This window comes from Anticarsia gemmatalis, chromosome 18, assembly GCF_050436995.1.
Source record: "Anticarsia gemmatalis isolate Benzon Research Colony breed Stoneville strain chromosome 18, ilAntGemm2 primary, whole genome shotgun sequence".
Lineage (NCBI taxonomy): Eukaryota > Metazoa > Arthropoda > Insecta > Lepidoptera > Erebidae > Anticarsia > Anticarsia gemmatalis.
Window position 1 is genome coordinate 8,380,444 of NC_134762.1, and position 19,069 is coordinate 8,399,512.

The 19,069-nt window shown below is 35.2% G+C and overlaps 1 protein-coding gene across 4 annotated transcripts in view; it reads right to left on the reverse strand.

Annotated features, from left to right (window-relative positions):
• Positions 1-19,069, reverse strand: part of LOC142980625 (uncharacterized) — a 224,501-nt gene that overhangs the window by 86,353 nt on the left and 119,079 nt on the right. For all 4 annotated transcript variants that reach the window (XM_076126115.1, XM_076126114.1, XM_076126113.1 and 1 more), the window contains one exon: positions 13,733-13,925. In XM_076126115.1, the coding sequence (XP_075982230.1) occupies positions 13,733-13,925 (193 nt within the window). The remainder of the gene's footprint in view (positions 1-13,732; positions 13,926-19,069) is intronic.

The window sequence follows — 19,069 nt, forward strand, 5'->3', positions numbered from 1 at the left end:
AAACGCGCTAAAGTCTTAATAAATGACGTCATTAAACCTGTTTGCCATAAGGGTCAATATGGTTGTCAACAGCTGGTGACCTTCACCAAGGAGACTGGCCGGGGGTGTTGAGTTGCGACGTTTTCGCGGAAATCTAGGGAATGCCGATAAACAGCCCCCGCAACTTGCCGGCTACGTGCAATACTTCCAAGTGTATTGACCTTTATAAGTTAAGATGTAGATGATTTTCAGAAGGATCGTGAATAATGAATATAAATGTTCCCTTTTAGTACTCTTTTTATGCGACTAGCGATAAATAAATTAAAATGTGACTTCTTTTTACTTGGTCTTCGTTTATTGGTACTATTCATGTACGGTATTGACAGATTTTAAAGCGGTATTAGCCTCTCTAAGAATACTCCTAAGAATCTCCCTAAGGATAATCCCCAAGAATCTCCTCCACCATACGCTTGCGCAAACTAGATAGCACCTTATTTGTAGATATAGACACACGTATAAAAACTACTTTACAAAAATAACCAATTATAAAAAGTGGCCTTCAATGCAGATAAATACAAAAGAGAAAACACACGTTACGCCTTTAGGTAAATGAAGTTTTAAATTAATTAATCCGCCAACATTTCAATGTATCTCGCGGGTGTGCTGTCAAAACATCAAGGTGTGGTATTATTCTCATTAGTACAATATCATGAAATAATTCCACCAGCATTGGCTATTGATTGAAACACAAAGCTCTACAATTGATATCACTCACTATAACAAGAGCACGGATTAATTAAAATGTTCGCCAATACGGTGGAAACGTTCCAATGATTGTATAAGACTTTATTTAATAAAACCAACTTTGGTTTCAATTGATTCGAAATTTTGAACTTCGTGAATTTTGATTAGATGCAGCGAGTAAAAGTAGGTCAATTTGTTAGCTACAGATTTGATTTATTTCTTCGAAATGTTACAATAATAACAGATTTAAATAATAGCTTTTTGATTCACAGCAATCTTAATCAATCATGCAAGATCATCAATGTTCTGGAGATAAATCCCGTCATTAAATACGATTGATAAACCAGAAGTATCAAAGACCCCACACCATAGACCACACAAATAGCTCTATCACCACAAACGAGTTTACATCAACTTAACCTAAAAAAACTGATTCAATTCTGAACCACAATAAAAAAATGCATCTATACATTTTAACAATGGCAACACAGATCGGAATCGAATAAAGTAAATGTATTTTAGTTCGCCGTGGAATGTACCGAGATTTGATTGAAACGGCAAATCATTTACCCAGACCTGTTCCACCGAACATTTTCCGCGCGGCTATTTACTAAAGTACCTTTTTACGTCCCTTTTATTTATTGTATTCACATAATCCTGTAGAACGAAGACTAATCATTATTTTAGCTGTGCGTTTCCACGTTTTTATAAGTCTTTGTAAGGAATGATTCGATTTCGGATCTAATATAATCACATCCGATAAAGGTCTTTGGAATTCAACGAGCGTATGTTACGTTTTCTTCGCAAAGTGACCTTTTTTCGAACAGGAGTTGTATCGCAGCTCAGGGCCGAGGCTCGACTAGTACCGTCCACATTGTTGATAATATCAATGCTCTTGATAAAGTCGTTAAATACAACGGCATGTCTGTTATTAACAGACATAAAAAGGTCGTTATAATTTTCCCGTCGTATCTACATCCAGTACATTAAATTATAGATATCGATTCACTAATGTAAATATTGACAGTTCCAATCGACTATTTATAATATTTGCTCGTAATATTCAAATCAAAATAACCGTTTCTCAAACGAGCATCTTTAAATTTTATAAACTTTGCAGATATCGCGGTCCAAAATGTGTACATGTTGTTAGTACGTAGTAATACTACTATGTTTAAATTCATAAAACTATTTGCCCTCTCGTTGCGTACGTAAGCTTCACAGATGAAGTGAGATGTAGGTCAATAGACACATAAAAACAATCGTTCTCTCAACGTAGTATATCTAGTGGGTTATGACGTTAAAACGCAGGATTAGAATATGTGGTAACCCGAAACAGCTAAGCAAAACTTAGAGTATGTTGGGAGGCGTTAAGCACTATTTTCCGGAAGAAAATGATAGGGAGCAACAAGTCGATTCGTCTTACGTATCGGCGTTCAGATACAGCACATAGCGAAGGCGGAATTAACAGCGGCACGGCATCGCGCATCGCACCTCGCCGATATAAATCTCACCATTAAGGTGAACAAGTGAATTTCGCCACATGTTATTCGTATCTGTGACTATCATAAATCGAGTACGTGCGGCGGGCGCGGGCGTGGAGGCGCGCCCGCCGCTGTGGGCCACGCCGCCCCCCGCCGGGAGAAAGGACGTACAAGGCGAAAGGACGTACTTCAGCGGCCGGTTACATCAACCAGTCACCATCAGGCTCGCCCTCGACCTCACTGCGCCGCAACCTGTACACGTGTCACACACAAGGTTGCCTCAGGACATATCGTGCTGGGAAGTCCTACGTCCTTATCTGGTATATTATCATAGCTGATCTAGAACGGCCAGTTACTGACACTATTGGAAATGCTGTCCTTCAATAGTAATTAAAATCAGCGTGACACACTTTTATTTTTCTACTTATTCATACTCTAAGGTAAAGATAAGATGACAGTGTTGTACAATGTATCTGCATTTTACATTTCCGCGCCTTCCTGGAAGTAGTACCTTGTATGATCGAACGACCAATAAATGTTCCTTCCTCGAGGAAGGATGACGCACGAACATAACTTCAATTTGGCATCAGAGGAAAATACCAGCGCGACGTCACCACGTGTAATATGTCGACATTTTTTCCCTTTATTGATATGTTATTTGATTTACACTGATATCACGTTCAATTTAACTTAACATTTATGTGCCTTAATTGGTATATCTAGCGAAAAACATTTAAGGTAAAATAAACTTTTAGTTCCAACAAATTAAAGTACACATTACTAGATTTATTAAGTCTGTTAACATGCCAATAAAAGGCAAAACTAAACTTTTATCGGCGTCATAAAGTAAAAGACGAGACATTACAGGTAGCAACAGTTGTAAAGACGCAGAGATTTTGCGAATACAATAAAGCAGAAAAAAATTGGCGAGTCAACGGCCTAGAGTTCACGCGAAGGGTGCAAAATAAGTACAGGGAGGACGACGCTCAGAAGGGTCGTATTTTATTACTAGCATTAGTAAAGATAGGGTAGGCGATGCAATAACGATAAAAGACGTACAAAATGAACATATTGTAGCACCTGGCAGGTAGTTATGCCGTGTACGTACGATGTCACAAACCTGTGAAAAGTCATCGACCCAAATCGGGTCAAAGACATTATCAGGTACACGCGGCTGATTAATACCTATGATGTCAGAATCGGGTATAAAGAGCAGATTTTTGTATAGCCTATGATCGAGTTTAGGGCGTCGACTGCCGAATTTCAGAGGTGAAGGTCGGTGACCGATTTCGCAACGAGTGCGCGCCGCTAACTAAGTGTCTACCGTCTGAGGTACACGTGCTAGATTTTGATACACATTTAAGCCTATTTTTAGCACTTTAGAACTACGATCTTTATCATGTGTTATAATGATAAAGATCGTATAATAAATTACGATTATTATAAATAAATATCTATAATAATCTATCGTATTTTATCACAAAAGTACAGTATTTTTTTACATAAAACGTTTAAAAATCCATCCCCAATTCACTTAACAAAGTAAAATAGATATCATGTTAAATTTTCACCTTCACCATGAACATAAGTCTGTACATAGAATGATTAAAAAGGCATATTTTCATTAGACATTTGAGTAGGGGGTGGGTGGTGGTCGGAGATGGCTGGGGTAGTAATGAGGCCGTCTAGACACTGCAATACTACATTGTATCTGTACCGAGCGCCCATTGTGTGTGTACCACTTAACTTATCGTTTACCTTAATGAATAATGAGATAGAGTGTCATACGATTTATGTGACTGTGTGAATACTATTGATTCTGTTTCGATATTTAATGAACGAAATGCTCATGGTTCTTTGGTTTAGTGGATCTGATTTTAAATGGACCTTTTCTTGCTTTATTTGTATGTGAAGGATTACATTCTAGTAAATTACACGAAAACTTTTTGCATAAAACTAAAATTATTTAAAACATAGACTTAAACAAAAAAGACGAAAACACAACCTCTCTTTGTTAAATAGATTCAATAATGTCAAATTTTGAAGCCCACATTTTCAGAACAGCTATTTATTTGGGTTAAGAATTCAGACTATGAATTTAGACGAAAGGTACTATGGATCAATGTTATATATTCATAGTAGAGGTATATTTTGTCCGATCGGTCGTCGACTTGTCCTTATCAAACCGCAATGATTAACCGGCGACATTGTAACGAACCTTATTCAATAGAAACCTGTGACCATCTATTATTCATTTAGTTGTATTATACAGATGTTTAAGTTATTGATTTGGTTAGAAATGTCACTTATATACTGGTAATAACGGTTTGTTTTTTTAACTAACACGCTTTCCACAGTTTAAAAATGACTGGCCGAAACGTCGCGAAATAATTCTATACAAGATAAACAAGCGAGAGATTTTATTGACTACTACTTAGTTTAAATCACTTACCCCGGTTGCTACTACGCTATTGAATAGATAAACTACCGCTAAATGTACTCAGAGTACATTAAGCGGTAGTTTATCTATTCAATAGCGTTTTTTATATGAGTTTAAACGCTACGTTAGAGAATCAAAATATATCTCTCTATCTAATCTATATTATTGAATATTTTTTAACAAGTTAAAGTGACTTAACTATAAGTCTTTCTGCAGAACTTTCACGGCTAAACATTTTAATTTATACGATGACATTTTACACAATTGCTGTGCATAAAAAGCTATCCCAAACATACAATTATTTTTTAAATAAGAATAAAAATATAACACGTAATTAAGTCCCACGTTTGGTTGTAAGTCCAGACGAGCAATCAAGAATTCTCTGCGGGGAGTTAGTCATTAGTTTTAAGTTTAAATAGGATTAGTTTCATGTCTCAGTTTAGACAACTATTTAAGGACAATGCTACTTAGATCGGGTGCAAAACTAATGAAACTGTTTGATAATTACTTTTTGTACAATTTTGAAAACGCTTTTTGACTTGATAATAGGCGGAGAAGATATTTTTATTGTATTTTAACTTAAGCAAAAAAAGAGCCCAAAGTAATTACGTTAAGAGTAGGTACAAGATATTTTTACATAATTTCAACGAATGCAAAGAAAAATACTTAAAAGATTTCTGTTCAGAGTGAACAGATTCATTGTCGTGTTTTTTGAAGAAAATGAAGTCAAAATTATCAATTAACTAATAATATTTTTAGTTTCTTTTAATATAACAAATATTTTATTTATATTATAAAAACATTTATTTCGCGGTATATGTTTAAAATTAGTAAGTATTTTTGCACACAATGGGCCAGACAGTACCGCGCAGACAGTATATTCTACATAACACAAACTACAATAGAAAACTAACATTGCATGACTACAAGTGTTTCGTATTTACTCATTATTATATCGAAACACTGACAACATAATTATCGTATAAATCAAATAACTATCCAGTCCATCGCTCAATTAAATTTCACTCACAAAAGAAAGGAGAAAAGATAAATTGCATTAAAGGAAATAAGCCATTGGATGAAATTTTACAACAAAGAAAATACGTACGTTTATAAATAAACGGTCAGAAATAGATATTAGTGTTCCGAAAGTATTATCTTCCGTCTCTCTCTTTACAGTGATGAGTGAAAGAGAGGTCCGATAAAGCTATGCTAGAGTCACGTTCAATACCTCTGAATTTATATTTACATTTACGGCCTTGGTATGAAATAATAGCTCAACAATAAGAAAACGGTCATATATCATAATATTATAAAAGATAGTTTTATTTGTTTGTTTTATTGTATTTCTTATACAGATGTTATAACACTTCAAAATTCCTGAATACAAACGGCGTGACGATTTTTATATGAATTCAAATATCATTTTGAAATTATTGCTTAATTTGTGTGAGTTAATATAGAGTTATAGGTATGTGTAAGAATTATTGTTTAATCAAGATATTTACTCTACTATGTTCCGAAAGAGAATTTCCATCGAAACTTATGCAGACTCACATAAACTTCCACTTCTCTCTATCATAACAAAGTATTTTCAAAAATACTTTCTTTGTGTACATACTACATAGCTACTTTACACGAAAAACTCAAATGCGATAGACATACTAGTTTAAAATGTTCACTATCTGTCAGTCAGTAGGCAAACATATAATTCTGTTGAGAAGAATATTCCGCAATTAACAAAAGCTAACAACTTCTTTTAAATTCGATCAAAACCTCGCAAATGCATTTAAAAAAACAATAATCATATCGGAAAGTATAAGTCGGATCATTAGTCTAATGGTGGTCGTTGACGAGGTAGAAACGCAAACACCACGTTCCCGTCTGAATAGCCAACGGGATCAATCAAATTATTCTCGATTCTCATTAACTCTCCGATTTTACTACGAACGTAAACATAGCGATAAAAATAATGATGTACACAACACCGATCGAAAGTGAAATTCATCTGCTTGTCGATAATGATGTTAGAATTCATGCTATAAGAAAATTGGTATTTGTTCATCGAACAGTTAGTTTGATTATTATACAACTACAGTATTTAAAATAAAGCCACGTCATAAGCCTTCGGACGGCTTGAACAACTTTGACACTAGTTTGACTACTAACCATACGATAAGAAGAAGAAGTATATAAAATTAAAAAATTATTTATAAAATTGTAGTGTTAAAACATTTTCAACGTGGGCGTATTCTAGTGACTAGTAGGCACGTTTACTATCGTAGTTTATTCCGTATCAAAAACATGTGTTAAGTTTCAACAATGTCCAGAACCCCGCCCGCCGTCGCCTCCCCCCGATAGGTTCCGTTTCAAACCGTGGAGAGGGGGGCGGGGTAGGTTTAATTACAGTTGTATTTGTGTTTATGCACACATGTGCCTCTGTATGTCATAAAGTGGGTCGTGAGTGCAACCCGCCGAGATAAGCCGACCGCTTTTAAAAAGTTATTATATCTCTTCGTTTTGGAGTTGTTTCGCTCACTCTTTAAACTGATCGAGTGATATTGAAGCTGTTAGAGGGTTATTTACATTGTTATTAATTGTGGGCGCGGAGCAGGTGCGACGAGAAATGATTAAAGAGTACCTCTCGGGTGTCAAGCGGGAAAGTGAAATCGATAGACGTTGATTGAAATACGCGCTGAGGAAAAGCGACTGTATGAAAGGGAACTAAAGTATCTGTTACGTTTGATAGATAGTAGATACTAGGTTTTATGTCAATAGTGACGGTAACACGTAGTGATTTAGTCGTGTTGAATTTAAAGCTGATTTATTCGTAGAATTACGCAGCTACTTCTAATAAATACTAGTGTGAATAGTACAGATTGATGTTAGTTATTAAATAAGAATGACTATAATATACAAGTCTCGAACCGTCCACCAATCATCGTGCAACATCACAAGTGCAAGAATTTTTGGATACGGTCCAGTAACTTTCGTGTTTTTAGCATATAAACAAATAAACTGTCAGTTTATTTTTGTAGTATTAACGGCAAATGCGATAGTGTAGCGAGGAAGCAGAATAATAAAGATTTGTAAACTAAAAGTAGAAAATAATAGTGACTGAGAATAATATTGTTGTTAAATTCGATACAATACTTTGTACTTTTAAAATAAATCTTAGAAGTGACTAGAACTGGCCAAAATCATTTATTAGTTAGTGAGAATCTCTGCCAACTTTTAGCTTGATTCTCAATTTTTCCTAATGCTATTTCTGAACAAATTCTTTGTAGCGGTGTCGTCAACATAACAGAACAAGCTCAAAGTTATAAAGCAACAAACATTTAACAAAACACTAAATTACGTGTCCAAACAAACTTCTTACCGGCCTAAAGTAAATAAACATAAGTTTTATAGTCAAACAACAACCATTATCTTAATTTCGTTGTACCATTTGAGCACTTTGAAATAATTTTGGCAGCAATTTACATTGCGCTCGAACACTTGAACAGAACGTATCAACGTAATTACGTGCCACGTAAACAATGCTCGGCCTCGAACCCATTTGACACTGGCGATGTCCAAACACACTTGATCTTCGTCAGCGACGCAACTTAATGAGCAGCGAAGGAAATTAGTTTATTATCAGGGGTCTGATTCGAGTGGTTTCGGGTAGCTATCACTTAGAGCTAGGTAGCGAAGTCTACGGAGTTCAGCAGTAATAAAACCACATACTTCACTTTTACTGCGGCTAATCACGCGATGTAAAGACAGTCATATCGCAAGATAGGCGTTCGTAGAAACAGTTATTTGTGCAACCGGCCCCACTGAGTATTTAACGTTACGTGCTTAAGACAGCATGCGTGTACATTATTTTGATCTTAGATGGTGAAATGACAGCTAGGTAAAGACTAAAGAAAGTACATATAATAATCAGCAGCTCATTTATTATAATTCAACTGAAACTATTTTAAAATGGCAACTACGCATCAAAAAAATTTTCTACGGCATTGGTTAAGGAACAATCGTTAACAAGTTTTCCTATTAAGTACTAATACAACATCGCTTGAAGTAAGACAAGTATCAACATCGGCAACAGATTGGCCGGTCGAAACGTGCACTAAGTTTTAAAGTGAAAACTTTTGTTTGCGGCATTGTGACTGGACGTCTGCCTCACCAGACAGCCTTCATACAAACACTGACTATCTATAATATGTACATACAATATAGGTTGATAGTTGCTACCTTTTGTCTAAGCTCTTTGTTCTAAAGTCCACAAGGACAATTTTGTAATTTTCGCTCCTAGATACCAATTTTTTCGAGTGAGGTCATAAAGCTCACGGATCGAGTTATAATCGATTCGATTTTGGCTTCTATCAGAATTCCAGCAATTTCATTTTATGAAGTCATAACAGCAATATTAAATATAGAATCGAAGAATAGTAGTGGGAAAACTGCAATTGACTTGGGTTTTTTCTAAATGATCATCCGTAATTATGAAAAGTAGGGTAATGTATTTAACGAGGCTTTGAGTATGTGTGTCACTGTTGTTGTATGTAGCCATAATGTTTTCTTAGTATCTATATTACAAAACGGACCTTCTAAGTATATAAAATCTAGTAAAGAGTAAATGGGTCACTATCGAACTAAACCTTGTAGAACAAGTCTATGGTACTCTCATATCCAAGGAGTTATGCACATGTTTCCCAGAATCTGAAGTTACGAACAAATATTGATCAAGCTGTACTATATCCATTTTGTCTAAGCAAACCTCATGTACCCACATCCACGTGTACAGAATAGCTACTACGAATACTCGAAACGCAGACGTTTTCGTGACATAGCTAGGTAGCACGCGCGTATCGACAAGCGACACGTGATTGTGGCGAGCTCGAGAACAAAGGAATGCACACTGTAGTACATACGACAGTAATACATGTAAATGTATTGGTAGCCGGAAACCATAGTAGCGCCCAGGTTAAAGGTTCGCGAAATTTCGTGGAATTTTTCGATGATTAACGAGTAAAAAGTGAAATTCTAGATGAATTTCGTGTATATTTGTTTCACCTCTGACTATTCTAAAAACTGCTAGGTTTATTCTCGGGTTGAATAAAATATTTTGTATGTTTTTTGCACGGTGCATTTTTATATTTCATATTTCGCTTTCGTGTGTTTAGGACATTAATAGATGAGCAAATAACTCATCATACTATAATATATTTACCGCCATATAACAGGTAATGTAACATTTGATACATTGCAACGAGTTAAAAAATCCAAACTTCAGTATGAAACTGCATCGACTCACTTTAAAAAACTGTCAAAATGAATTAACTCCGTGCATGACATGTAACGATCGCAGTGCACATCATATGCATGATTCGCTTGCATTTAACAAAATCTGTCAAAAATCTAACATTTCATTCGTTCCGTGGATTCGTACGCACCAAAACAGTTACATTGGCAATGTTTACATAACAAGTTCGGCCATATTTGTTTCGTAGCGTATGTGTAACATTTGAATTCAAACATTACGCGACTCTGAGGCAAACAACGTAAACTTATTAATGTAAATAGTGGAACAAAGTTTGCAAACACGCATTACTTGGAATAACGCATCTTTACAATTAATATTACATTTATTATACTTTCTATTTTCATGTTCGCAACTCTTAAAGTATTCCCAATACCAAAAAAGTCTTATACCTAGGCGGGAAGATAAATAAAATTGTCACTTGCTTAAAACTCCTAAATAAGCAAATCTGCTTATTTAGGAGATTTTTTTACCAAATGAGGTATTTCGTTAACAAGCCTGAAGCCACTTAAGAATGCTTAATTAAAGTCGTGCACTACAAAGTTCTAAGATACAGCACAAAGGCTTGCTTCAGACTAGATCGAAAGGTTGTTGAGAACCCACTAACTGACCAAGATTTTCTGCAAATTCGAGCAAACCCAATTTTCGAATACCCTTTGTATCAGCCGAAGAAAACACGATTTGGGAGTGAGTTTATATTTTCTCTCATACGAGTATTATTAAAATTAAATAATTCTAGTATATTGATTACATTGATAGGATGAAATGTAAACAATGTTAGTGCTTTAACAAAAAATAAAATAGAACACCAAACCCGTAGGCCGTTTCACAATCAAATATTGGATATACGTGGATTATTCGACATGCTGACATTTCTATTCTAAATGGGTTTGTTAAAACAAATACATTTTTCAGTTACAGTGATATTCGCGAGGCGCATAGCAATTCGAAGCACTCAATTTAAACGTATTTTTGTACACGTTTCACGGCTCCGATGAATACTAATGTATGTGAAAATTACGTGTACGATATTCTCTACGAAGTTGATTTTTAAAATGAACGTTTATTTAAAAGAAGATTTGTCCGCTATCGTTTTAGTTTTAGCTTTTCGATCATACTACACTTTGATAGTTTAATACATATTTCATTAGTATTCTTTCACAGTCAGACCATTTTGTTTTATGCAATATGTATAGCTTTTTATCAACATGACTATTGCACGTGTCAAGTTCTTCTGACTAGGGTACCTACAGTTTCCTTCGAATATAACCTTAGGCTTCAGTTGCCTGTAGTTTGTGTGTTTAGAACCGGAAGGTTGAACCAATGTTACGACGTATTTCAAAGTCACGTGCAATTTGCAAATAACCTCAACATTGAATTGTATTGATAAGTTTTACATATATTACTAATGTTTAAATCAAATAAATAATGTACTTATTTGTAAATTCAAATTCTTATAAAGAAAAACTACTTGAAGACAAATTGAAAAAAAGTTAGCTGCAAATCGATCTCGAATTCGGATGAAGAACATAAATAATGACTTTTTTAAGTCAAAAGCAAGGGGATTAAAAGTAAACCAATTAGTCCACCTACAACAAAACTACGCTAGAATAATAATTATGTTTACAATTTCACACTATCGAACGTATCAGGGAAAACCTATTAGATTTTTTATATAACTAGCGATTAGTACAATTTGAAATGCCGATAGCGGTAATCGATGAGTAATTAGCATTGAATTATATAATTACGCAGATACTCGACGGAGTTTAATTAATGGAGGGATCAAACGCAAGCCAGTACACGTGGCTTCCTAGTAACATCAGACTACTGCTTCTACTAGATGTTGTATGGAAACACGATCACGAGAATTGAGGACTAACAAATGCTTTTAGATCAATTTCAGATAATCCTTTGCTTCTTGGAATTGGTAATTCTACGAAAAGTCATAAACATACTGCGTAACTGAGCGAATACTTTTTTAAAGATTTTATAAGGGATAAAAATTGTATAGCTGAGAATTTCAAGTATTTTATGGATCTAGAACATAAACCATATGCAGACTTTATCTGTTCTTCCTTTATTCACATCAACATTGTATCAACCACATTGTGAATATTTTGGCGATTGAAAAGAGAGGCCGAGAGTTTCTTGCTAGCTCTTCTCATAAGACTCTTCCCCCTTTCCGAACTAGTGGTAGATTCAGTAATTGTAACGACTATCATAAATGATTATATTTGCCTTAAATTAATAAATGATTTGATTTTGATTACAAATAAGTGAATAAATCGATGACTTAGATTACTGGACAAACATATTGCCACTTGGATTAGTGTCATCGTAACGATGAAACAAAAACCATTTTCCGTAAAAATGGACGAAGAGACGTACTAATAGCGCAGTTATCGAACTACCACATAACCTATCGACTTACTGCGAGTACTGAGCTAGTGCAAACTGCACGAATCGCTCGCAAAAACCACTACGCATTTACTACTTCATATGGATTTTATTTCACACGTTGAATTGAAAATAGGGGTGAAAAGTGTTAAGGTTTGTGATCTTGTTCGATTTTAATTGTCTTCGAGTTTGACAAAATAAGGTTGTGGATTTAAATATGAAGGTAAAAGGGGAGCGAAGCAATGTACGCGTGCATTATTAAACAACTCTCAAATGTATGATCAGACGTAATACAGGTCTCAATTTTGTTTAAGTACTAGTAGTTTTACTTAAGTATCTCAGTATTGTTTAATTTGAAGATCTTACCTGATTCTTAGACATATCATTCTCAGTTATAATAGTTAATTACCTCAGTAGTAAGAAAAATATCGACAGTTTTAAAATTATTATCTTGGGATCCACAATTAATCATTATCTACTTCTTGCCAATTCTCTGATAACAGACTATTTAGTACCTCAAAAACCAGTTATTGTTTTTATTATTACCAAATACTGAATCAACAAATATCTCAATTTTATGTATTATTTAGCTCACTTTCTCTATCACTTTCTTTATCTAGCTCATTTAGTATGAAAGATAACATTTCTGTATCCAGCGGTAAAGTAAGAATTCAAAGCGAGAAACTAACTCATTACAGATCGCAATAGTGTTACAATAAAACTTCGCAATAAATAGCAAGTAGTTTTTGTCGTAGCGCGGTATGCGATACAACTACGTTAATTAAGCAGGGGACATGTGTGTGTGTTATGGAAATAGTTGATAGTACTCGATAGTTACGTGCCTGCAACGTGGGCGCATCACGTGTCTCTATGTCTGTGTTACTGTCATTGTTCTACTGTTCTAGCAAATACGTGCCCGTTTGGTAGTTTACTGTTTGAGGTTTAATGCAGAATTATAGTCTATGTGGATGAATGACGTTTTCATTTAAAATGGTTCTTCACGAAACATGGAGATTCTAACGTGCATTTTTTAAGACTTTTATGAATGATCATTGCTCTTCTATTTGAGACTGCGCAAGCAATACTTGTTGAAATGGTTCTTCTTTTAAACATGAAACATGGAGCTCAAACGTTTGTTCTTTCAGACTTTGTGTGACAAATCAATGCTCTCTTTATACCTTATTATTTGAGACCAGGTAGTAGCGCATCGTTTTTATTTCTTCCTGGAATTGACTATTTGCTGAGACATGTGACAGATCTCCATAACAGTGAACCAACTATCTGATGCGATTCAGTTACAAAAACGTTCTTGACATAGGAACGCTACACGTTGAGTCATTGAATCATTGAGTAGTAAATAATGAATGGCATACTGACCCTGACAGGCGCCGGGAAGAGCGACGAGGCGTCGGGCTCCGGGGCGTGCGCGAGCGACATCTGATGCGCGCGCATCTTACGCTCGCGCTCCCGGTCGCGCTCGCGGTCGCGGCCCGCCCACGCGCCGCCCGCGCCGCTGCCGCCGCCGCCCGAGCCGCCTCCCCCGCCCCGGTCCCGATCCCACTTGTCGTACCTGCAACAATTACATAACACATTTAAAACTCAATCTTAAACATATACATACGAATCAAGAAACACAGACAGCCGATACATAATATTCTATCAAAAAAGTTGTAGACTTTCTAAAAATATGTTTTTGGAAGAAGGCAGTCAATGAAGTTCAGGCACCTTTGTAATGTTAAACTCGTAAACAGATTAGCCTTTGAGATCATGACTAGTCCGAAGATCCCGTTCATGCAAGTAAATAAGGATAATAGGTATTCAAACGAGTCTCATACACTGTATTTAAATGTACACCCATTGGCAGTGGGTTGAATATAATATTTATAATGTGAAATGTTTTATTAACTTTATACATATTGGGATAGACCATGTCTTGAAGTGAACCGGTTTACTGCCAATACCGTTCTTTCTATGTGAAGAATTTGATACAAGTTTTGTATGTACTTTAAAATCGTAAGAAAACCGGTGCTCTTGACATTATAATTAGGGAAAAAATATTAGCATAAAAGAATGGTTAATTCTTTGAACTATGCAGATATCTGCGAATTATGTATTTTAAGGTGAAATAGTTTTGCCAGGAAAGGAACAATTTATGTCCTTTACAGCAAAAGCATGAATCTGTCAAAAACGTAGAAAACCTTGAATGATATGGCGAAGAAATATGTGCCGTAAATGTAACATAACAAAGAACGCAAAGGTTAAATCATAGCACACTCTATCATCTCAACAAAAAAAGCGTCAAGCAACAAAATAAAACCAGCCGCTTTTCACCACTCGCAGGTTTTATACGAAAAATCAACATCAATATGGAGAACACGTAGCCAAAATATATAACGGGATTATATAGGTATCGTTCAGGTTTTAATCCCTAACTTCGTGTAGAGCCTCGAGCGGAATAACTCACGGGCCAAATGCGAGTAACGTAAAAAAAAATACAAAAAAACTTTTTTCGCACAATGCTAGGTTAGTAACCTACTGGAGCGAGTCTGTTAGTTCAAATCTTTACCTTTTACGATGATCATAAAGATATACAGCTGACAGACGTTTTCTTTTACACTTGCATGTACAGGCTGTTTTTTAATCGTTTCTTTTTACTATTGAACTGAGATAAATAAGCTAGTTAAGTAACAATATGATCATAAAAGCGTCTCAATTACGGTTTTAGACGCAAAAAAATAAAAGACTGATGTCCAAACATTTTTTTGTGTTGATTTTAATTTAATATGATATTTGAACCAACAAACATAAGCACATAAGGTAGATTGATGAGTGTTGTTCAAAACGGTGTCAATGACCCGTAAACTGAAAGTCACCCTGTACAATATAGGTAGGGAGCTAACTGCTTATTACAAATGACCTATTGTCTGAAGTTTCCGACGACCCTAAGTGACCAGAATACGAATACATTGTAAGGTTTCGGCTACACTTTGATGTTAGAATTACGTTGAAATAATAGTACAGAATATTTACTTTATATCGCACATTGAATTATATACCTTTTTACGATTTCTATAGGTGTTATTATTTGGTTATTTACAATACGAAAATCAACAACAAAAATGGCAACTGAAATGCCAGTTGTAGATAGCAAATCAAAAAGTTTCGGTTTCGATAAGCCTGGTAGACATTTTTTGGGATATGATGAAATTTGCCTTCCGAATGTTTATTACAGGGAAAAGATGCGTAATTTCTCTAAATAAATTCTTGTTTATTTTCTATTAGTATAATTATAAATTAAAGTGCGATTGACAATGATACATAGACGTAATTATGTATGTAAATGTATTTAGAGGTTACCAGAAAGCTATCGATGACTCACTTCGTAATAAAATATATTGAAGCTTTACGTGTGTTTAGTGGAAATGTATGACTAATACTTATTCGTACTTATGTCGTAAGCATTTTGAAATATACACCTTTAGGTAAATTATAGTTACAAAGTCTCTTATTTTTGTCCCTGCAAGTATCATGTTCGTCATGTCAGAAACGTATTTAGAAATTAATTAACAAGCGATTGTACTATAAGATTTTGATAAAACTTTGCTACATTTATAAGCATATCAGTCTTACTAATCAGCAAGTGGTATCATAGTGTAAAGAAATTAATTGATTATTATATACAAAAAATCGATTGATGCTGAAAATTGTTATTAGCCTCAAAACAACAAGTTCTATGCTAACCAGACAAATGTTGTTGTTTTGTCAGATTCTCCACATAGTATTTCTTTAAATATTAAGGTTACTCTTCGAATAAACTAATCCAACGATGGAAAATCGACAAGTCAAAAAGGTATGAAATACGGTTTTTGTGTTAAGAACACAAGAACAAAGAAAAGGTAGGTACTTTTTCAAGTACTTTCTATCTTCGATGAAGCAATTAAGAGCAATATCATTTTATCGAGGCCATATGATAAATCACTCACATGATGACACGATTAGTATCATGACGATTACATGCGCAGGCGCAGATGTATCAATAAAGCACAATCTGCTTCCCATTAAATCACATGACTCAATAAATATAAAATTAATTCGATGAAGCCATAACTTGGCTGCTTTAAACCATAAATATAGAATTATGATTGTATTAGGGGTTTTAGGCAGATATATTACTGTAATGCGTCTTTTATGTTTGTTGAAAGATTTGTTTATTTCATTTGCTGGTATGGGAAAATTATATTATTATGTCATATCATAATCTGTCTATTTACTCAGCCTATTTCTACCCACTGCTGAGTACAGGCCTCCTCCTCAGTACGCAATTTTTTACGATTCTGCGCTTGTGATGTAATATCACTGTCAGAAAATTTGGCCTCTAAAACGGTGCTAATTTTTTGTCTTTATTTGATGGAATGGTTTTCTAGTATTTCAATTTAAAAAAACCGCAATCGAATTCAAAACCAAAAACCTCAGATTTCACAAAAGTCATTATGAACACGAATCGAGTTTATTTTCCTCAATCACAAGTACTTGTTAGCAAAGTTCAAAGTCAAAGTGTAATCTATAAAAGAAACTGGTAAGACCACGTTATTTATCGATACTCTTAGTTTAACGGCTAGTTATCTATTACGGTTAGTTCAACAATAAAACAATAGTGTTGGGCTTGCGGTAGCACATCGTAAAATAACAATAACATGACGTGGCGACTCCATTATACGATATTCGATATAGCAGTTTTTAATGTGAAGTGCAGCGAAGCGGGGCGAGAGGGGAGGAGGGGGGAGCGCCGCGTTACGGTAAACAGTTGTAGTTTAGTACTAATGCACTGGCACATTCATAGAACACTGAATATGGAAACGTGTAATTGTGATATCATTGTTTCCCGCGCACTCGCTCTTGTCTGATTCTAGCATTTGTTGTTTTTTAATCACACGTTTATTTTTTTCCTTTTTTCCTGAAGAAGTAAAAAGGTATGACGATGGCTGTGAATTCTTTTCTGCTATTTCCAAGTGCAGGTGCAGTCATGCACGGCGGACGCGTAAGACAATTTCACTACAAAGATAAGTTGCCAATAACGGCAAAAACATGCTTAAAATCTAGTAAAAAAGCCTTATGCTTATAAAGGTTTTACTTTTTTAAAACGTTATTTTTAAACTTAACATCAGTATGTCATAAAAAGTGCTCTCTCGTTTTATGTAGTCGTCTCTCAGACTATAAACACGTATTGTGCCTTAAGCCTCGTGGGCATTATAATCGAACATGCACTTATATTGACCGACTTGTTTGCATCTTGCACGCCGTCCTTGACTGGCTTGTATTATAGAACTAGTTTTCACATCGATATATTATGACATCGATTGAGTTATTGCTCAGTGTGAAGTACAAATGCGATAGTATTGTAGATTTTTCGTTTCATAAGTTGGTCCGGATTTCTACTCTCAAAAGATGTTTGGCAATAGAGCCAAGATGACTATCATAAACCTTCAAAAACTTTTCAAGTATACCTGGAGAGCTTCTAAGTATGTTAACTTATATTTGTGTGGGTACTGTACTAGCTTGCGCGGTTCATCGCATGTTTTGGCAGAAAAAGAGGCTAAAATTTTCGCGTCCTCCTGCAAATTTTCTTTAAAATCTGTGCAATGGTTTTGCTGTGACAGCGTAAAAGACAGACTTTCGTATTTCAACAATATATAAGTATGTTGGCAGTACTAATCCGTGCTTATAAAGTCTCCCGGATCCATTAAAATTGTCCAAGCTTTATCCTGTCCACCCAATCCTGTATTGTTAAGACCAGTCCAGCACCTGTTTAAAGGATGCGAAAACTGACTCTTGCCATCTGTATCCGAGTATTGTATGATACTGTTATATTGGGAGCAGCTGGCGAATTAGTTCATAAAAAAATTGTACTTAATAATTTGCGTGACGCACGCACACAGTCAAACGCTATCATAACTTGAAATCTGTATAGGATGCGTGCGATGTGCGCACGAGTTCCTGTGTTATATGCGTGTGAGTGTACGTTATAAGCATTGAATAGTAGTAGGTACTGTACGCGTATGTATTCAATGACTATTACTACTAGGGTTATTGATTAGACCAAGTCAAGGATTTATTGGAGTGCTAAAAGAATGCTTCAAAAGAGAGGTGTGTAGAAATGGAATATACAGTATTTTTTGGGAGTTTTCTATTTTGATATAAAACTGTATTCAATTGTCAAGTTTTCGGTATCCTTAATTAAAAAAAACTAGATAAACTTAACCATTTACTGTTCCACTGGGGAAGGGTCTCATCCCGGAATGAGAGAGAGGTTGGCGTTGCTTTATCCTAAACTATATTAAAGAAAAAATAATCGAGGTATTACAGCTATCCGTCAATGAGTGAAGGTATAAAAAATGCTATATAATTTATGGAATCGCTCAACGTTTTCACTTTCGCTGTACTCCCGTCAGTAGTTGTTTGAAAGATTTATAGCGCAGCCGGTCGATTTAGCCCCAAGCCTCGATTATTACGTGCGTTCAAATAAAAACACTTACTTACACATAATTAAGTGCGCGTATGCAAGAGAACACGTTTATTTACAGCTTAGATCTGCGTATTTAGTCATGAATGTAAGTGAAATATATCAGATGATATATTTCACTTAAATTCATCATTCCAACCCGCACTTGGCCAGCGTGGTGTACTCATTCCTAACCCCTCCCTAATTACAGGAGG